General features: G+C 37.7%; 1 protein-coding gene across 1 annotated transcript in view; it reads left to right on the top strand.

Moving 5' to 3' along the window:
* SEMA3E (semaphorin 3E) overlaps positions 1–22741 on the top strand; it is a 131194-nt gene that overhangs the window by 99477 nt on the left and 8976 nt on the right. Inside the window, exons 6-14 of the mRNA XM_033058742.1 lie at positions 2731–2850; positions 3303–3445; positions 5149–5263; positions 5599–5668; positions 7031–7175; positions 11756–11978; positions 14605–14696; positions 15837–15878; positions 19778–19944. Of these exons, the coding sequence (XP_032914633.1) occupies positions 2731–2850; positions 3303–3445; positions 5149–5263; positions 5599–5668; positions 7031–7175; positions 11756–11978; positions 14605–14696; positions 15837–15878; positions 19778–19944 (1117 nt within the window). The remainder of the gene's footprint in view (positions 1–2730; positions 2851–3302; positions 3446–5148; positions 5264–5598; positions 5669–7030; positions 7176–11755; positions 11979–14604; positions 14697–15836; positions 15879–19777; positions 19945–22741) is intronic.

The raw sequence follows: 22741 nt of genomic DNA on the forward strand, positions 1-22741 counted from the left end.
ACAAAAAAGACTACTGATGAATAATAGCTTGTGTTTGCATTGCCTTCCAATTTGGTGCAGGTACACAAAACATGCCACCTTTAAGGCGGAAGCAGCCTATTTATAGAAATCTTTTGTATCAGTAATTTAATTTAAATTCTTCAATCTCTTTTCCTTTGAGATTGTCACCTAGGAATTTTGATGGGTTTAGAAGAAAAAGTTTGTATATTAATTTGTTAATATTTTGCGTTAATAAAAGCCAAAAAAAAGTTATTTTGAAATAGTCACCACTGAATTTTGATGTATTTGTTAGCTTGAAAGGAAGCTGGCTGGAAGATGAAAAAAAGCTAGCTAAAAAGTATGTGTGTATCACTTGACCTAGAAGTGGTCTTTGAGGTCCATGGGAGTTTTTTGTTTGCTTAAATAAGGAAAGAAGAAATTTTTTATTCTTTTTAGAACATGATCAACTAGACTGTTAACCTGACTTAAATTTTAGCAATTTAACGTGAAGCTGAGGTTAGACTGGAAGAGGGGAGGAGTGGTGAAGGTCTCTGAAGTTACTCAGCTGATTTTCAGTGGAAGGTAGAGGTTAATCAGTGTGGTGTGCAGCAGTGTGAAACCCTGCAACCAAGACAGGACTGAATTGATATGTGGTAGTAGTATTTCAGAGGAGGAGAAAAAAGTAGAAATCTTTCCAGATTTCTTCAAGCCTCAATCTTAGGTTATCTCTAAATCTGGAATTGTTCAGCACCTGTAAAACCTAGTGGTGTTCAAAATTTGTAACTTACATTTATATCAAAGGCTATTGAAAAGGACAAAGAAGATCCTATTAGAGGATCTTGACTCCTTGTCAAGAGTGCAAAATACCTTGGAACTATTTTGAATGTTTTTGTGCTATTTGGCAGTCACATTTGTCAGTACTGTCCCATTGTTGTTTTTAGGTGAAGTGACCTGTCTGCTCACACATGGTACTTATATTTAATTTAGTAACAGCTCAGTGTAAAAATCAGATTGAATTTCTTTATCTGTAAAATACCTTTCATGGAACATTCTCTATCCAGGACTGGAACTTCAATTTTCTCCACTCAGGTTCTCACAGTTACAATCAGTCATAACTTCTCCAGTATATGGTAGAATGCCATACCAGCAGGTTAGTTGTTTATAACAACGTTTTACACCTATGTCAAACAGAAGGAATAGACTTCATATTCAAACTTCAGAACACCTGGACTCACAGATGTCAATCCTGATCATTGGCAATATGCGATGAATTATTTACCCTGCACTGATGCATTTTCCAAGATTCATTATAGTTCTGAAAAGATAAAATGTCTTGCTTTGCATGACATATCACCTAAACTGAGAAGAATACCAGCCAGTCTGATATATTTTTCCAACAGAACTCCCAAAAGGGGATATATGACTAATGTAACTCATTAATTAGGGTTGTGAAGATTGTTTGAAATTAATAGTTATAAAGACACTGGCAAATTCTACAGTTTAAGCCGTGCTGTGCTGTTTAAAAAATAAAGTTCTCTATTGGTTTGGGGCAATATTAACTTCTACAGCTGCTATAGTTTATACTTACATTTTACTTTACTTACGAATATTTTACACAAAATCTTGAGCATGCATTTTCCAGGGCAATAACCATTCTGTATATGATGAAGCCTAAGGCAAAACTGTGGTCAGCTCCAGTTCAGCAGAGATGTTGGAACCAGCCTCAGCTGAAAAACTATTAACTTTTCAGAATAATAATTCACAATTATGCCACCATTGAATTTATATGTCTCTCTTAAAAGAAACAAAATTTACACTTTCAGGTAGACCTGAAAAGAAAATTCTTGCTTTCTGCTACAATCTTTTATAAGTGCCAGCTAACATTATTTGGATGTATCAATCATGTTTATTTTGATTAAGGTGCAGGAAGCTGTGTCACTGAAGTCTCTACACAGATTAGCCTTCAACTGGAAATAATTTATTTCCCTTTCCTTGTGCAGTTTAATTCCTTTTGTATTATTTTCTAGCATAAGGATGCCACCTAGTGACAATTGCTGCCTGCTTCTTTAATAGGGCCTAAAAAATGTCTAATCCAAGTCCACAAGGATATGAAATAAGTTACTGTTAATGCTTGGTCGGTTAAAGAAAATAGTGTCCATACAAAACTAAAAGGTAGAGTTATGGATGGCATTTTACCAAGGTAAAACACATCCAATTTCACAAATTTAAATGGCTTGGAGACAGGCTTGATTTCTGAACATACTAAATTGTACCTATATACACATTGATTTTTCAACAGTGTCTGTTATTCAGTGTATTATTTCTGACTTTTCTGATGCTTGCTTAATTTGTGAATACCATCTAAATAGTTTGGAAATGAGGCCCAATTTCTGTTTTTCATAAATTTTTCAAGAACTATTAATCACCAGTTGTGGAGGATCATCTCAGGTTCTGTCTTTACGCTGGTAAATATTTCAATGCTGTGAAAACAAGTTATTGCTGGACCAGAGAAAAATAGTCCCTTTTTTTGTGTCCACTGAACATGGAATTCCCTCAGCCAGCAAGATATTCCCAAACTGTGGTTATTCCAGGTGAAGTGGAACAGTTCCAGTAGGCTGACTGGAAAAAATTAGGTAATATAATGGTATACGCCATATTTATAACGTGGTTCCTATCATGTACAATGAAATTAATATGTAGAGTATTACCAATTTTTTTCATTTTAGGTTTTTTTTAATGTCTGGTCTGCAGGTGGTGAACTTTTTGCTGGTCTCTACAGTGATTACTGGGGAAGAGATGCTGCTGTGTTTCGCTCCTCGAACCGCATGTCCCATCTTCGCACTGAGCCTGACAATGAGCGCCTGCTGAAAGGTGTGGGCAGGAGAAGGAGCTAAAACCAGAGGTGTTTCAGATGACTAGAGAATTTATGGTTTGCATGGGATCAGAGATTGATGTGATAATATGTGTGTCGGTTTTTAGCCCAGATCAAATTAAAGTATATGAAACACAGAGAATGGGAATGGAAAATTGTCTTTTGCAAGAATACAAAGGAATATTAATTTGTCAATTGGGGGTGTAAAAATGTTTCAACATTAATCTATTCCACATGTTCTATAGCTACCCACCAAAAGAATTTTCTTTTACTATTTCTGTCACCCAGTTGCCCTTAGGTAGCTCTTACCTAACCCTTACAGAACCCTAGCTCTTACAGAACCCTTACCTCTAGTTTTATTTTTTGGTTGCTATCTGCTGGTTTTAAGACTTGAAAAATTAAAGCAATATTTTAATAACTGGATTCAATTCCTTTTTGTTTTTTTTTAAAGAACCAAAATTCGTTGGCTCATACATGATCCCTGACAATGAAGACCACGATGATAACAAAGTATATTTCTTCTTTACTGAAAAAGCTTTGGAAGCTGAGACGAGCACTCATGCCATATATACCAGAGTGGGACGTGTGTGTGCGGTAAGATCCTTTCTCTGATTGTGCAGATAAGAAACTAGAACATTGTCCAGCAAATTATTATCACAAACAGACTGAAGTTTTACCAGAAGGACCAGAAAGATCAGGAGGAAAGACTTTGCTTCCCTGTACTGCTCTGTTTGGTTATCCATTTCCCACTCAGGCCATCCTCCTGATGTGTTATCCCTTTTTGGCTCCCTGGCGCCACACATGGAACTAAGATCTTGGGCAGTTGCTGAAGAGGAGCACTGATAACATACAATCTCCCAGCTGCCCACATTGATGCTCTCTAAACACTGATGAACTTTAGGTGCCTTCTTCTTCTAATAACCAGCTACTGTAAAGCTGATGAGAGGAGCTCTCCCATTTTCCCACTGGAACTGAATCAGCTTGATTAAAGGAAAGAAGGAGAAGGTTATTTCTTAACATCTGATTTTGTTTAGAAAAAGAGTTTATATTCCCCCTTCTAACTGTAGGGGATACAGTTTTGTTGAGCAAAAGAGCAAGATGCAAGTTAATTCTTTTCTGTCACCTCAATAATTGGTATTTGTCATGTGTGCTCACCAGCATGCTGCCCCTTAAACTTTCTTAGGTACTCATGTATAACTTAAAAACATCTGATGTATGCAAAGTACCAAACTGCAGCCTCAGATATTAATGTTCACAAAGCCACTTGGATTTCTGGATTCCAACCTGCATCAAGATCCAAACTGGAATTCTTTGGCTTTTATTCTGAATATAGGCCTGGATAGATTATTTTAATAGTTCCCTCTACTCTGCAGTATATCCACCTGGAAGTCTTATCTCTAGCCATAGGTTAAACCAAAATCCCACTGACCTTTCTCTTCCACATCTCCAAAACTTATCTGGCCATTATCTTCACAGCCCTTTGTCATAATTCAGATTTGATTTAGTGAGTATGGAAAAATAGCTAGCTGGTGATTCAAGAACTGACTTTCTTCCCCTAGCTTTTACATTTTCATGTGAGCTGTAACAGGTTTTGTAATGCAGAAGCATCGACTCTCCATATTTCTACTTTTCTGAGAAAAACTGATCTCTGTTTTTGAGAGGAGTTTTGTAAACCTATTGCAGAGCCTTCAACAGTCAGTTACACAGGTCTTGAATATAAGGCCACAGATTGAGGATGCTGCCTAAAGCAAGTAGTACTAAATGTTCCTTTTCGTGAAAGTCCCAGTTGTTGCAAGAGCAAGAAAAAGCTGAGACAGCCATAGCAAGGCAGGTGTTATTCAAAGTTGTTGAATTTGTTAGAAAACCATGTAAATAACTGCCTCAGACTTGCCAGAGCTGCACCAGTTTATGGATACATTCAGGGCTTCAGTTAGATGCATTAAACTGAACTCTTAAAGCAAAGCTAAACTTCAGAAATGTACTCAGTATATCTTGTTTGCAAAAATGAGCAATTAAAAAAAGCTTTACAACAGCTGTATAGCTAAAACCATCCAGGGATGTGGTACAGAATTAAAAAATTCTTATGAAACCACAGATCTTAATGAGATCTGGACTTGATCAGTGCAATCCTACTTGAAAACTGACTCCAGAGAAATAATTCTAGTAATAGACATGTGGTTTAAAAATGGATTCTTTTGACATTAGAAGATATAACGAGCAGCTAATTCATCAGTGATGTTTGTGCTTCTAGACTTACTCATTCATATTACCATTGGCATTTGTTTCTCTCTACACAGAATGACATGGGAGGCCAGCGAGTGCTCGTCAATAAATGGACCACTTTCCTCAAAACCAGACTAGTTTGTTCTGTGCCTGGGAGAAATGGAATTGATACACATTTTGATGAATTAGGTAAATATCTTGGACAGCAACAAACTTGAAACCATGGAAAAAGCCTATACCTTCATGATTCCACATCTTACTGTCAAACACTGCACTAGTATTCATTATCAGGGAACGGTGGTTAGCGTTGTTTCCAACGTATATGAAGTCCTACACATGTGGTGTTCACTATCACCAATTACTCCTTTATGTACTGCATTGTTTTTAAATATTTAAAAATCTGCATAAAATTGAATGGAATAAATGAGTAAAATAGGATTATGCTTTTAAGAATCAGTGAATTTTCTTTTGGCAGGCTGAGAGAAGTAGGTTTTTAACAATAGCATTGCATTTCAATTTTACAGAGGATGTGTTTTTGCTGCAAACTCGTGATAACAAAAATCCAGTGATATTTGGCCTCTTCAACACGACAAGGTAAACAACTAGAAGAAATAATAGCAGCCATAGAGAAATGTTTGAACAGTCTATTAAAGAGATAGAACTGGATGATACATATCCCTTAGCAAATATATAGTAAACAGTTTAATCTCAATTCTATTCACAGTGGGCCTCCTTGCTAATATAAAAACTTCTCTATAATACTCAGGGGCTTGAAGTCTCATTCTGTGATTCAGTATATCTGGATCACAAATTAATTAAGTGTTTCTCATCTTGACAATTTCCTATGTCAAAGTATATGCACATCTTCATGCTTATATGAACAGCATCTCAGAGCCACCTGTCTTCCTTTAAGAGCTGCACTATAATTCAAGGTTAAGTAGATAGCAGATTAAATTCCTACTCCTTAGTGAAGTCTAAAGCAAAGAGCAACAGCTGCAATATTGCTGGTGGCCTCCTTTTCCTTTTCCACTGCAGCCTAGCTCAGGTGCAAGCACACAGTACTCCCAGCTTGGAAATCTGAATGTTAGTTTAGGATATAACTGGTAGAAAAGAGTACCTATGCTTTTGCCACTTTCTCCTGTATTTTTTTTGTTTTAGTTTTTCTTTTTTAATAACAAAAGGCAGATCTGCTCCCCTAGGGTTGCAGACACTTGGCATTTTCTACTGACTCTCAATGCTAATAGAGAAAGTTGGGCTCCAAACTGAAATTTTCTGGATTGCCTTCTGTTGTCTTCAGAAATAATTTCTTTGTAGAAAGCACCAATGCTTCTTTAAAAAAAATGAAACAAAACAAAACAAAAACAACTAAAAAACTAAAAACAATTGCTCTTCTGGGACAAAGTAAAAAAAAAATTAAAATTTAAAAATAAAATAGAAACTTCTGTCTGCATTGTTCTTCATGAAGTGATCTGATATAATTAATAATACCAACCAACAATCCCAACAAAAAGGACTCATTTTAGGACTGTTTATTTTTAGTCAGCATTGCCTGGTTCCCGTCTTTCCAAGAAAAAAGCAGTAAGAAAAATGTTAAAGAAGAAAAATGGTCATCTGTTAAAATCCCTAATCCACGACATACAGGACCTGAGTTCAGTTGGTTTTGCTTTCTCCATGCTTCTAAACAAGTAATTTAGAGCTTTTGTACACCAGCATCAAATTTTGGCAATACAACACAGAGCTTCCTTGAAGAAATGTTATGAATTTAAACACAGTAAAGACTTTTAAAGAACATTGGATGCAGTATTTAGAAAAAAAGCATATAGGAAGGTATAAGTAGTGTTTTCTCCCTGAATGCTGTTGAAATATGACTTGTTTTTAGTTACATAATAATGCCAGTATTATCTGAACAGAATGTGACATATTGCTTTAATAATTTCTTTAAATTTTACTTTATAGCAATATATTTAGAGGATATGCCATATGTGTTTACCACATGGCAAGTGTCCGAGCTGCTTTCAATGGACCATATGCTCATAAAGAAGGACCTGAATACCACTGGGCTCTCTATGAAAGAAAAGTACCTTATCCTAGACCTGGTTCAGTAAGTACAGTCTATTTTCCACTGCTTTGCTATGAAAATGATTTTGGAAAGGAAAAGCAGACTGCTGCTAATGTACAAATCTCCCTGACTTCATAGTCCAGGATATACTCCTTTGAACATCTACATATTCCAGCTATTCCTGGAAAAGTGTGGAATGGCTCAACAATAGGTTTAATCAAGTACTAGAACCATACATTTTCCAAAGGAAAATAGTGGGATTAAGTATATAAGATTTTTCAAAATCCTGTTGGGACACGATTTTATCAACATTGTGTAATGGTCCTAAGGTCCCAAAATCAGAACCCCAGGCAAAGGGGATAGAAGAGGCAGATCTAGCAGGTGAGTCATATTCATTCAGTTTAATTCAGAAACATCATGTATATTGCCTGTGAAGGAGCCTCTCTTTCTTGTTTTACCATGCTGAAACCAGGACATTTAACAAGTGTTAAAGGAAGAAAAAACAAACAAACAAAACTCCCTAACAAATAAACAAAAACAACAAAAACCAAAATCCAAAAAAACATTTAAAAATGCCAAAAACAGAAACAAAAACAAAGAAACCTCAAGAGGATCCACTATTTCAATGTCAGGTGGTTCTCATTCTTTTTTTCCGTCTTATTTTCCAAAAGGATCAAATTTAAATACTTCTGTAATTTAAATCAATTGGCAGGTTAGAAATGAGACATATGTTAATAAAGTAACTAATCAGAATAAATGTATTTGTAGATAAGGAGCAAATTCTCCATCATTCAAAGTCCTTTCCTCAAGATTGGTTCTTTCTGGAAGCAATGGTGTGGCACCCTCACAGTTCATTGATTTTCTTTCAGACTCACAGAGTGAGATTTTACTACTCTTCAATCAGGTTCCTGAGCTTATCAACATTTTTGTTCTGTACCCTTTACAAAGGATATAAAAATATTAAAACAACACTGTAAAAAAGCAAACTCAGAAAAATCACTCATACTTTTTGTTAATTTTCACACAGGTTTCTTTATAAACTTTTTTTTTCCCCTGATGGCTATTAACTGAAGGAAAGAAAAAAGACATATTTTAAAAATGCAATTAAATGGGAATTATTGTAGTGAGACTTTAGCAGCTATAGAGGTGCTCTCATGGTTAGAGTTCCTGTCTGTACTTAGATTTCTGGAGGAAATCACAAACTCATGACTTAAGAGACAACTAATTAACTTCTACAAGGAATTTCTATGTTGTTTTCTCAAAGACATCACAAGTAATCTTCACCTCAAGCCCTTTTCCTGTTTCAGTGTCTTTGTAGTTGTTTCTGTGCCAGGTGCTCACATCCCCACTCGAGGTGCAGGTCACCATCTCAGAGCAGGCACAACCACAGCCCCCAGGAGCAGGCAGGCAATGCCAGCCTAACTCAGGGAAGCACAGCATCCAGGATTTCTTTTTTGCCCTGTTCTTTTGGGATTACAACTACCTACCCACCCATGGCAGCTGCCATGTGCAAAGCTGCTTTTGTTTACACTCCTGAAGGTCTACGTGACATGTAATGTCAGCACTGGGCAGATTTCTAACTCTGAGCAAAGGCATTTCTAACAGCTGCTGAATCCCCTCCCAGTTTTCACACTTTGCCTCAATCTCCTCGAAGGCTAGGGGCTCAATCTCTTGATTTTAAGGGTGGACTAAACAGTTGTTGGACATTCTTTTCAATGCTGTTTTCCCTTTCCTAACTGAATCAATATTCCCTTTTGTACAAAAACAATCATTTCCAGAAATAAGCATTGCATACAATGCATTTATTAATGAATCTCATGAATGAGATTATTACTTTATCTACTGCATTCCAGTGACACCTTTCTCCCTGTAGCATGATTTCAAATAGATGCCCTTTCTCATTTTAAATTAATCATTTAAAATCAATATTTCTCTCTAGTTGTCTCGGGGTTACGGACATAAGTGAGAATTTAGAAGCGGCTATTGCAAAAAAGAGATTATCTAAGATTTAAACATTAAGAATATGATTTGCCCATCTTGGCCAATGAACTACCCCTGTAGCAGTGCTGACACCAATACCACATATTTTTTTGTTTCTTTGATATCAATTAAAGTCATGAGTATTGAGTCAGGATAGAAAAACAGGTAAATAAATTATCACATTTTAGGAAAAATTGTTGAATTCAAAGGAATTATTGGTTTCCTATTTGATATTTTGTATAGCAAATGTATAGGTTTTGCAGTTTTACCAAATAATGAGCCTGCACTATGCATGGACTTCAGAATTGCTGTATATTTTGCAAAGATGATACTATCCAAGTTCTTTAAGTGGTATTAACTTTTTCCAGGCAGTAGAATATCTCACATATATTATTTGGACTAGCATTAAAACAGGCATGAATTCAATAATAATGACTGCAGTTATTACATTGATATCTGCTAGCACTGAAGATTAAATGGTGTCTTTTTGGCAAGAAGGAGAGGACACAGAGCCAGCACTTCATCAAGATTGACAAAGATTTATAGGAAGGCTGGCCTAAGTTCCACTTGCTTTCAATACTTCCCTTCCTTGGCCGTGTTTGGTCCAGACTAGAGTGTCACCTCCCCAAAAAGGCAAGGCATAGGAACAGAAAAAGGAGCAGAAGAGTGCAAATAATTTCCCAGTAACAGGGAAAAATTAGCTGAGGAAGCAGGTCCATCCTGGATGCTAATATATTTAATTGTGGTTTTCTTTATATGCTGCAGAGCACATCAGAGGCTGATGTAGATGGCTCTGCCTGCTAACAGAAATTAATTGATACATTTTTAGCTATTCATTTAGGGCACAGTTTAGAGATCTTTTCACTGTTTATCCAGTAGCATGAAGAGAAAGCGTGTGGCAGGCTGTAGCCAAGGGTTAGGCTTCGCACTCCAACCAATGTTCCACACATTGGTAAACTAAATCCTATTTAACTTTCCTATTACAGGAGTGACAGTGACAAGAGGCAAAAAACCCCTACTGATGGGCATCCCTGGGTCAGCTGATCTTAGGTATTGAATGAGTAAAGAATAAGTCTATGAGGAATGAGAGTAGAGCTTAAAGCTAACAGAAAGCCACTGCTAAGAGTGACACAGGTTCTGACAGGCTCTGCAATCCTCTGCTATAATCTCTGCTGGATTTTTAGTTCATTTAGGCTGTGTTGCTTCTGGAAATTACATCAGCTACATCAAAAGTGGTATTGATAGACTTCAGAGACAGCTTCATCTACTGTTTCCTTTCTAGACTACTTGATTTTATTTAATTAAAATGAAAAGCCTGTGAATGATTACTTTTATTAAATCTCTCCAGGACTAGAACTTTGCAAAGGGAACCTGGCAATGCCTATTCACTTGATATGCTGTGCAGTGCATGGGAAGCCCAGACTTAGCCTGTCTTCATGCTCCAGCTCTGTCTCTTTATTGCAAACAGCTGGTAAAATTCCATCACTAGGTTGATTAGACAATTACTTTTAAGTCAACACTGAACAAATACATTCCTGTTGCTAAACCCAAAAAGTGGAAACAAACAAACATTGCCCTGCTTGACAAGTGCAGGAGTTTGTTATTGTAGATTACAGCTGACCACAAGTTTAAAATTACTGTTTCCAGTAAACACAAGGAGTATTTTATTTCATTTTATTGATTGAAAAATTCAATTTAAATAGAGAAAGGCTGCTACTGTGGCTTTGCTTGAAATTCTTCTTAAAACCACATTGTCATATGAATATTTGGAGAAAGCAAATGGTTACTGGGATATTTCCAGTTTGATCATAAATGGTTTCAATTAGACATCGTGAAGCAAATTGGAATTGTTGGATCTATGTTCAGTTGGGAAACACTATCTCGTTCACAAAGCATCCTAAAATTAACTTCTCTCTTTAACGCATTAAATTATCTCTAATTGCACATTTGACTGAAGGAGTAAGCCTCTCTTAATCAGTCACTGACATAAAGTTTATTTGCTTTGCAAACTGGTAGATTGATCAGTGCAAACATTGGTATTTGAAGCTAAACTGTGACATATAATACTTTCATCAAGAGTCAGGAATTAGAATCAAATGCAATACTGTTAGTATGCCTGAAATCAAGAATTACTGTTGCTGATGGCATAATTTTTAAGTGTGCTTAGCTTCTTATTGTAATACATTTTGAAATCAAAAAAGTAATAAGACCAGAGATTGATTTCAAGCAAGCTCTGCTGACTTTGCATGCCTGTTTCTCTACTGGAAAAGAAAAACCTTTTCTTCTTATTCTGTCCATGGCCATTTCGATTACATCTTCAATATGACTTTGGGGAAGACATAAGCACTATGGCTTTTGTCAAAATCTGAAAGTGTTACCCTTTATTCTGTCTTAGTATGCCAAAGAGGGACAAACTCCTTCTTTCTAAACATGACAATGCCAGGGCACTATTCAGCATTTCCTTTCTTCTCATGATTAACAATCCACACATGCATAAAGTACAGAGCTCACTCTCCTAATTCCCACTGTGGTCTTCTGTGCTTGGTTTTCTGTAGACTTGTCTTTATCCCTGAAAACAAGACCCTTTTCTGACAATTTGTTGGGCAAGCCTTCAGGATAATGTGTGCTCTATGTTTCTGCAGTGTGCCAGCAAGGTGAACGGAGGGCTGTACACCACCACTAAAGACTACCCTGATGAAGCTGTCCATTTTGCCAGGAGTCATCCACTGATGTATCAGCCCATCAGGCCTGTTCATAAGAGACCAATACTAGTTAAAACAGATGGAAAATACAATCTTAAACAAATAGCAGTGGACAGAGTGGAAGCTGAAGATGGGCAATATGATGTTTTGTTCATTGGCACAGGTAAACAAAGCAAGAAAGAATTTTTGCATTTTAAATATAGTAAATTGTTTTGGTTGTTTTGTTGGGGTTTTTTGTTGTGTTTTTTTTTTTTCTTTCCCTCCAGGAGGAAGCAAATCAGTACAATATATCTTTTTAGCAACTTTTCTTTTTATGCCTGTGTCAGTCTTCACCTTACAGAGGTTGTTAGTCATTCCAGACATGTGCTTCACTGTGATGCTAACATTATAAAGGAAAGTAATGGTAGGAAAACATTTAAAGACTAGCAAGAGAAACAACTTTAGGATTCCATTTTAATTTCTTTTCAAAAAAGAACATGTAAAAATTGCAGAAAAAACAGTCTTATTTTTTTTAACTTCAGAACACTGTCATGCATCTGAGCTGAGACTTGGAGACCTGAGAGAAACAGAGGTGATATGATTTCGAAAAATATCTGTTCAAGTAATTGGCTTTACTCCACAGTTTCTTTTTCCCAGTTCTGGAGACAACAAGTCTAGCTGATACCATTAAAAAAATCTGCCATCTTCCAGATTTGGGTTACAACACAGCTCAAGGAAGGAAGGAGGAAATGCCCGATTTTAAAAAACCCAAAACTCTTAGGTTTCTTGCCAAGTTTTCTTGTCTTTCTTCTGTGCCATTTATTAAAATATAGAGAGCTTATTTAAGAAGAATTTTTAAGCATCTTCCTAATAAACACAATAAAGACAAATTATAACATATACCTACACTAAGTCTAAAAAAGCAGAGAAAAAATAAATACCCTAATGGTATTTGAAAAACAGAAAACCTTAAGAAAACAGGAGGAAAAGCTGGAACTACACAAGACTTAAGTCACATCTAATCTGTCTGGAATAAAACCAAGGATTCTTACATTCACATTTAATCAGTTTAACAACAGGAGTGGTTTCACAAATAATTTTGACCATTTTGTCTAGGAAAGCAGTTCCAGTGAATTGTTTTTTCCTAATGAAATTCCTCTGATAAATACATTTCAGTGTTGAGAACTGAATTAAAAAAAAGCATGTTCATATAACAACAGTCCTATTTATATTAGTTCTGTCTTCTAAGGTTTTAAACAGCTTTGGTATGGTCTTGGTAATGGACTTAATCATAATCTGTAAAACATTGTATCATGTGTCACTTGTTTCTGTACAGCAGATTTTACAGTGGGTCCTACATGCTTCATATTTTCTCCTTGCATTTCTAATTGAGATTGCATCAAATATTCTTGTACACAGCTTTTGTTCAGCAAAGTTGAATTCAAAGTGGCTTGAGTGTGTGCTTTAGACCTGTGCTGGATTGGTCCCCAACAGTGTTCTCAAGCTGTCTGATCTCAGGTGACATGAAATTCCAGCAAAAGTGTTTGGGTTTCAGAAACTCTGAAATAAACCTGCAATCACCACTCCAGAAAAGCCGTCAGAAAACTCACTGCTTCTTTGAGCATTATAATGTTAGAATGGGTTGATGTTTTTTTTTTTAATCCCAGTCCAGCACCTGCTGGGTAACACAAGTAAGCAGCATCTTACAGCTGAGTGAGTTTCCTTAAGGTAGCCGTGCAGGTTAGAAAGGTTCATCAAAGGCAAAGTCTGAACATCAGAGATTTCACATGTCTGTCAGCAGGATTTGAAGAGTGACTTATGAAAATCAGAGCTCAGAATACAAATTCTTTTCACTGTTCTACTACAGAATGGTTGCCTTTGATTACACATTCTCTTTGAAAAATGGTGTATGACCCCAGTTTAATGGTTCCTCTTTTTGTTTCACCCTTTGATCTTTTGCTGAACATTTCCCCCAGTGCTTCCCTGCTAAATATGTCCCTGTAAATCAAAGGTGACTGAAAGTAACAGAAGAAACGAAGTGATATTACCATTGTTGATGACAGATTTTCAGATTAGGGAGAGCAAGGTTTGTTTTTTTTACCAGCAAGGCAAAACCAAAGGGGTGGAAGACCAGATGTTATTTGCATGTTTCACTTTCCTGCAAGAGTTGCAGAGACAGAGAGCTTGATAAATCTAAGTCCAATGTGCCTTATTCTTTATGAATGTGCATCTTATTTTTTGGTTCATCTCCCTTTGACTATCACCTTCAGCTCAACAGTAGCTCAGTGTTTCCTCAGAGAAGGGTAGGAATTGTGCACAATGAACCCCTGAAGTTTTTTTGTACTTTTGCCTGGGGAAATGGAGCTGCTGTCAGCAATTAAGGATATTAGTAGTTTCCTATCTAGTGTAAACACTCAGATCCTATAATTAAAGCTACTTTACACTTGCTTGCCTCAATGCACTAGGCTTCCACCTACTCCCATTTCTTTTTCTGAAATATGGTTGCCCTCTGTGAACCTTTTGCTATTCACAATGGGTTATAACCCAATGTTTGAAAAATACAATTAATTATGTATTTTACAAGTGTCTAAGTTGACTCTTATTTGCCAGGGACAAATTGTTATATATTTCATTTTCTAAGTGTAAGAATCCTCATTAATGACAGTGCAATGCAACTAAATTTTCATATTTATAAATTTCAATCCATTATCAATTTCAAGAAGTCATTTCAGGCATTTGAAGACTATATAAATGTTTCAACAAATCATGACCTTTACTTTTGTTTTGTTTTGTTTTAAATTTGTGTCCAGATAATGGTATTGTGCTGAAAGTCATAACAATTTACAATCAAGAGACAGAATCAATGGAAGAAGTGATTCTTGAAGAGCTGCAAGTATTCAAGGTGAACTGTGCTGTATACAAAGCATATACAAAAGTCTTGAATTTTCTGCAGAATTAAAATGTCAAAAAAAAAAATCTTAGGATAGTCAAATATGTAATATTTGTGTACAAGAAATTTTCTAATTGTCTAGCAATTTTATGACAGGAAACCTTCATTTTATATGAAGTTTTACTAATGTCCCAAGTGGAAGCAAATCACAACTACTGCCTTTCTAATTATGTGTCTGAACATTGTGGCGTGACTTTTAATTAGAAACTTACAGCATTTTATTTAATTTTCCCTCATATCCAATTAAGTAATTAAAAAGTATGACTTCACATATAAAAATGTGCCTACTACAATCTGGGAAACTTAAGTGAGATCCAGATAGAAAAAGTCCACTTAGAAAGAGTGAATCAGTGGGCAGACATGGGTCCTAGTGAGGCAGAACTCCATTCTCCTAAAGAATAACCTATAGCTAAAGCCCAGTGCTTGGCATGTGACAAAGCTTACATAATGAAACTCTCCTAGTGAGTATTCTCATCATGTCACATTAGCCAAATAAAGCAGGAGGCTAACCTTATTCAAACCATAAGGAAAATCTAATATCAAAAGTTAGACATTTAAATGTGGTACCTGAATTTAGGCAGTGTAACTATTGACTTGTTGCCTGGAGGGAAAATCACAGTATTTGCCCTTCTTGTTAAAGCTGGTTTTCAAAAGAACTGTGTGAGGCTGTGTATTGCTCCAAGAAATCTGAGCAGAGGGTAGAGAGGACAATGGTAAAAGAAGGAATTCCTGCTATTTTTGTCTTATCTTCAATGAATGTTTTGTTATAAAGAACACTCCACTTATCACTCTCAAGCAGGACAAAAGACATTCAGTGGTGGCAAGAGCTAATGTCATGTTTGACAGGGAAATTGTAGTGTTCCTGTAGCTCTGATAATCCTGAATTAAGTGCTGGCTGCTTGTTTCCAAATAAACTGTTTTAAAGCAGTACTTCTGAAAGTCACAATTTCCCAATATCTTTCTTAAAGAAAGTCAAAGTATCTAGCAAAGCTGATTGTAATAAGCAATAGCAATACTATTTTACCTGATTTGTTTTCATAGCAAAAAGGTACTCTTTTTTTCTAAGCAAACAAATATTTCCTATTTTTTTAGATGCCAGTTCCTATTATTTCTATGGAAATCTCTTCAAAAAGGGTAAGTATTTTACAAGTTTGAAATATGACGATTGTGACTCCAATGTAATGAAGCTGTAAACTTCACAGAGCTTGATTCATGGATAGATAGGCAGATGTGCATAACATATAATGAGATCTGGTTGGATACATGCAATTGTTCTGTAATATAAACCTATAGTTATATGCTCCACTCCTTTATAATGTATTTATATTTTTCAATTCTAGAGTTAAATACCCTTAGTTCACAATACCATGCATATCAAAGTAAGTAAAAACCAATCTGTTTCATAAATTACTGTCACACTAATCACAGCAGGGATTAGCTTGGTGGATATGGCAATTCACAGAGAAGTCCTTTGTTGATAAATGCAGACCGACTTCAGCCCCATGGGGATAGCAGTGCAAAAAGAGCCTTGCTGGCTCTCCCACATATTCAGTTGCCATGTAGGGCTCTTTGGATCTGAGTTCTTTCTGAGTTTCTGAAGGTTTCTGCTGATACAAACACCCAATTTATTACTCTTGTGGGCAGATTCTCATCCATATCATATCATCATATCATCTCAGCATGGAGCCATTATAAACATCCGAGGATAGTTATATCTTAATGTTAAACATGTCCAACAGTGACGTTAGACATCCGGAGCAATGTAGGTGCACATGAACACAGTGAAACACAAGTAACAAAGAATGAAAACTGCATTAACAGGAGGTGTGGCTGTGCCCCAGAGGGTTATTTGAGTCTTGGTGGCTAATCAACAAGCATTCTTCCTGTACATAATGCAGAAAGTCAGTCCTGTGATGGTAATTCATAGGAGGATTTGGTCTAAGTATTCAGAATTATTTCCTGCCTCAATCTTTCCACATGGACTGTGAAAGCAGCTCTGGAGACTAGATTGTCTAACACTGCACCTAAGTGATTATTTGGAGAAAGATGGTGTCTTTTCAGCTGTTTGCCTTACTTTTAATGCTCAGTGAATTGTCATGGTTATAGGGTCGTGTTTGAAAAGTAAAAAGATAGAATGAAATTTGAAGTAGCATTCCTCCATTATATTCATCTTCCAAGAGGTGTGCTAGCTCTACTAATTCATGGCATATTTGGAAATCTGGAGAAAACTCCAGATTTTTCCAGTAAAAAAGCCACCAGAGCAACCCAATAGTTGAAGAAAAAACTTGTGAGAATTAAAAGTAGCTTTACTTTTTCAAGAGATCAAAGAGAAGACTGAAAGAGAAAAGGAAAGTCATATACAGTAATTTCACGAATACAAGCCGCAGCAATTTGACAAAAATTTTGGTAGAAACCCAGAAGTGCGGCTAATAGTCGGGGGCGGCTAATCTGTGAATAATTTTCTGACATTTGCAACCCCAGACGTGCCAGCCAGAGTGCCGAGCCAAGCACCTGCCAGTAAAAGCCGGCATTCCGCGATTGTTACAGTGTTACCGTGTTGCCCTGGCTCCCTGCAGGCAGCACGGGGGGTGTGGGGAGAGAGGCGGGAGAGCTCTCTTCCCTCCTCTGCCGCAGCCCAGGGGAGGACGGGGTGGGGGGGCGCCGCCGTTGCCGCGGCCCGGGGAGGAGGCGGGGTGCTTTGTCCGCGCCCACCGCCGGCGCCACGGGCACGGGAAAGCTCCGTCCCCGCTCGCCGCCGCTGCTGTAGGAGCGGGGCAAGCTCCGTCCCTGCCTGCCACCGCGGGGCAGCGCCGACCCGGGGTGACCGAGCCCAGTGGCAGCGGCGGCCGGCCCTGAGCGGCAGCGCCAGGCTGGGCCACCTGGCCCCGTCAGCAGCCCCTAGCGGGCCGAGCCTGCACAGCCTTAGCTCAGCCAGTAAACCCCGCCCTCCCGCGGTTCTGTTACTAATTGCACGCGGGTCCTCGCTGCGAACGACAGAGCGGCTTATATTCGGGTGCGGCTTATCTATGGACAAAAACCGAAATATTTGCCAACACCCAGAGATGCGGCTTATACTCAGTGTGGCTTGTATTCATGAATTTACTGTATATATATTACTGTGTGAAGTGACTTCCTACTGTGTGTATGAGGATTCTTAAGCATTGATGGCAAAGCAAAATCAGATTAAAAAGCCAAGATCAGCATGTTGAATGTAAACTCATTCATGACACTGAAGACAATTAAATGTTGGAATATGTGTTAGGAACAGAGTTGGCACCAAGTAATTTTGTCTTTAAAATCAGATGGAATATACTTAGTTGAGCATATTTGAAAAAATTTTATACCTCAAGCATTTTTGCTGATCTCTTTTGAACTTGGAGTTACTGAGCCCGTGGACACCTCCTTGCTACCTTCTTCTCCATATCCTTATAACACTGACCAGTCTTCACCAAGTCATGGTACAATAAAATATCACATTTCAGGGCTGAGCTTATTATCTGCAGAGACTGAGAAAGAATGTTCTTTGATGTTCTGTTGGCTAGATATCAGATGCTTCTTTTCCCTCCCGTGATTTACCAAGACTTAAAGAACTCTTTACCCCTGCTAAAAGATAAAAGAGAAAATTTCATCTCGTATGTCTCATTGAAAATGTTGTTCGTGTCTTCTGGGACAACCACACTGCAACACTTGCAGACAAATAATTCCCCTCAAACAAGTATCCTACCTAGGCTTCTCTTCATTCCAGTTGGCAGACTGAGTTCCTGCTACTATCATCTGGTTTACGTCACCAGAAAAATTCTTCAAGAATCGCTGTTACCAGCCTCTCCTAGTTTATTCCTCTGGCATCTCTGAAAGTTAAATTTCAATGCTCTGAGGAGATGTAAGAAGTATATTAAGGAGCAAGAACAGCCTATTTGGATTAAAATTTATATTTTGTGATAGACTAAATGAAGTGTCGGTGTTTTCCAGATGTAAGTAATTTTAAAATACCAGATTTTGACAGCTTGATCGAATAGTAGGAATTATGCACTGTTTGGCCACTAGGATGAGCACAACTTATAAATCCTTTTTCTGATTTGTAAAACTGTGGAAGTGAGCTATGCATAGGCAGTTTCTATTGGAGTGGACAATGCAAATTTTTGTGTTCAGAAAATTTACATTCATCAGCAACAAGACTTTTTCTCAAATTCCTTTCAATTCAAGCTATTCTCTTCTGAATTTATTGTGCTAGCATCTGAAGAATCAAATCGATTATCTGTTATTTGATTTGAAAAGGACATCTATATGAACTGAAAAATTCAAACAATTAATGGTTACACTGATAAAAACCTCCACCCAAATGCTGCAAATAAATACTAAAGAAGTAGATAATGACCAGGTAACTTGTAGGTAAATACTGCACAGCAACAGGAAAGCAACTAAATATCTATCTATCTATCTATCTATCTATCTATCTATCTATCTATCTATCTACCTGTCTGTCTGTCTGTCTGTCTATCTCCTGTGCACTGAGGTATTATACAAATCATAGGATTGCTGTGCATGTAAATATGTGACCATATTATGAAGTAGCCACCAAGAGTTAAATTTATTTGAAAACTCCTATATTTTAATTGAGTTTGCTGGTAACCCTTGCATATTTTAACTTCTTTGCTTAAAGTCTTTCATATCAGGTGGGGATTTTTTTGCAGATCAGTTAGGTGACAGACAAAAAGAGGGAAGCATTGGAAAGTATCTTGATAAAGAAAAAGAAATGTGAACCCTTGCCTATTTCAAACACAAAGCTGAAACTTCAGAAGCGAGGAAATGCCAAAATAAACTTGTTCATTTTACCTTCTTCCTGTTTCTCTGTCCTCAGCAGAGTTTAATCTGTAATCAGATATTTTCCTACAGAGTAACTCTGCCTCCCTCAGGTCACAGGCTGGATGCACAGCCGGCAATCAGCAATGCACCTGACAGTGTCAGTAACTGCATGGGGAAGAGAAGTTGGGGTGGACACTGAAGCAATCCTATCCGGTGTATATTTTTTGCAGCAACAGCTCTACGTGGGATCCGAGTCAGTGATAGCGCAAGTGAAGTTCCACCAGTGTGACATGTACGGCACCGCCTGTGCCGACTGCTGCCTGGCCCGGGATCCCTACTGCGCCTGGGACGGCATCTCCTGCTCCCGGTACTACCCCACAGCCCTGCAGGCCAAGAGGTGAGACAGCTCTGCCTCCTGCCCATGCACCTCCTGACAAATGTCTACATCAAAAATTGCTGCCGCAGCGCAGAGTACTCGTGTCACCGCTCAGACATAACCAGTGAGATGCCAGCTGCTAATTTCTCAGCATAACCTTAGGGGATTGCAAGGAACCCAACTCACAGGATGGAATAAACTGGAATATTTTTATGACTAGAGCTAAGTCACATCATAATTATTTGCATCACACTGTAAACCTTAATTTCCTTAAAAATCTTTTCATGTCTTTGAAACACTGGAGATCTTGTTTGGTAGCACTACATAGCCAGTATATCACACTGCAGTAACAGAATTTCTAAAATACAGCAAAGAAGATGCTTTGTTATTATACCTTCACCAGCCAAAATCAAACCAGATTTTCTGCAAAAGCTAAGGTTTGGTTTAGGTTTTCTGCAGTGGATTGAAAAGCAAGTTACTAGAGGCAGTTCAAAGCACAAATATGATTTGGGTGCTTTAATTCTTCCTTGTGGAGACTCTGTATCACCCTTCACTTAATTGTGATTCTTGACCTTCACTCTTTCATTCAATGATTTCCCTGGGACCTGTTGTCCTCCCTTCCCTCTCAAACCCAGGTTCTGCAATTTAGCTACACAGATCAAGTATCTAAAGTATGCATGTTTTAATCCAGACCTTTTCACAAAAAATGGTCAGTTTTCCTACCTAGATACAGCAATTTTTTCCCGAATCAGCAAAATTTTGGCATTGCATAATTCAAATAATTCCTGTGGCTTATTTTGCTATTACTGGTTTTAAAAATATATGCTTATTTGTATTAGGCCTACAAGGACTACAAGAATGAATTGAATAAATTCCAGAGAGAGTTTTGAAAACTGGTAGAGATGGTTAAGTCCAAACCAAGTCATAGTATCCCAAATGTATTATTGTTTCTTAAGGAAAATCAGGAATATGGGGCTTTGTATTTATTTTTTCATCTGGCATATTTTATCTTTCCATGAACCTGGATGCACTCAAATGCATGCTGACTATTGTCAGGCATAACAGACATTTCTATAATTTTTAAAAATATATAATTAATAAAGTCATGTTACCTTTGCTAACATCACTTTTTAGATAAGGAATGTTTAGAAGTACAAATGAGAAACACAGTGTGTGACTCAGCATAATTAAGAATCTCTAGGATTTACTGCACTAAGGCATAGGTTAAACCAAGCAGGAAACTACACAAGCATGTAACCTGAAACTCCTTTTCAAGCATGATTGCATAGTTTTCTCATGCCTTTTGTGAATAGACCTGAAGGGAAGAAGCAGGCTCTGGTTGACTGCTCAGGGTGAGATGAGTCTGCTTAAAATTTTCAGGCCGCAGATTAAGAAAGATGAGCAGCTATATAGTGGGCCAGGGAGATTAATGTCCTCCAGTATAAGTAGAAATTGGATTATCATAATGATAAAGCATATGGGTTACTCGTCTAATGATGTAAAAGTCATTTGGAAAGAAAGTGGGGGTTAAAAATTTCCCAGCAGCCTTTTACCTTGCTAGCAGTATCACCATTTATGTTGTGCAGGCTACTTGCTGTCTAAGAAAAGATAAGAGAAACTCACTGAGGCCTGGACTCTGTCGTGCATGTTTCTCACCTAAGACAATTTCCAGAGTAGCAGCCTTTAAGTTCCCTGCAAACACATTTATCCAGGGTGGAGTGATATGGGCAGCACCCCAGGCACCTTCCCAACATTCAGCAGGTCAGCCACTAAAAGAAGAAAATACTGCTGCTATCTCACTCCTTCTCTTAAGATAAGCACTGTAGCAGTAGAGAAGGGATTTACACTCAATTGAATGTTCTTGACGTCTGCAAAACTTGTTTTCCATATCAGAGTTTGGGGAGCAGCCAGCAAGACTAAGTGTTGAGAGGCATGAATGGCATTTGCTTTGTTCACTTTTGGTCACAGCTGAAGCTCAGAGAATTTCAAATTTAGGACTAATTGTGTGGTACACAGAGAAGCAGGGGGAGGTACTAGGGACATGTGCTTAGAAGTTGTTCAGGTTGTTTCCCATCAGGTACCACATGAAGGGTACTGCAGGAAAAGCAGGTCCCAGCAGACAGCCCAGAGTTTTCTGACACCAAGTGGCACTGACTGGTTGATAACTCCAGACGGAATTAATGCCACATCCCAGAACATTCATGTCCTAGCCTAGCCTTGTCTCCAGATTTCTGTTCAAGCTGTACATGGTAACACAAGTAATGTGAGTGCAAGGGGCACTGGAGATCACTTTGTTTCTCCTTTTCCTGGTATCTGTCCCTTCATTGGAGTCATGGAGTTGTGCCTTACTAATACCACCTGTCTCTGCTCAAGTGTGGCCTTCATGCTGTACATTTAGGTGGACTTTTGATTTGTAAGAGCAGTGCCGCTAGTGGGTAAGGGCTCTGCTCAGAGCTCTCTTTTTAATTCCAGTCCTACTGGTGAAGAGTTGAATTGGGGCAGGGATGTACAATGTGTGCTCCCCACTTTGATCCAAATGCTGTCTGCTTTAGATCCTGATGCCTCCAAGGTAGAGCAAGTGTTTAGAGAAACATTAAATAGAAATCTGTAAACTAAGGCATGTAACAGATGTAGGGAGTAGTGAAGCATAAATACAAAAACCCTACACTTGACATCTGGTACTAATTTTTTAAATTGTGAGAGCCCATTATTCCTTGTACATGTATATCCTGGATAACTAATTAAATGTAGGATTTAATTAAGGAAAAATAAAAAGTGAATCCAAAATCCCATATCTTGATGCTGGCAGCACAGCACA

This window comes from Catharus ustulatus, chromosome 4 (assembly GCF_009819885.2).
Source record: "Catharus ustulatus isolate bCatUst1 chromosome 4, bCatUst1.pri.v2, whole genome shotgun sequence".
In the NCBI taxonomy this organism is placed as follows: Eukaryota; Metazoa; Chordata; class Aves; order Passeriformes; family Turdidae; genus Catharus; species Catharus ustulatus.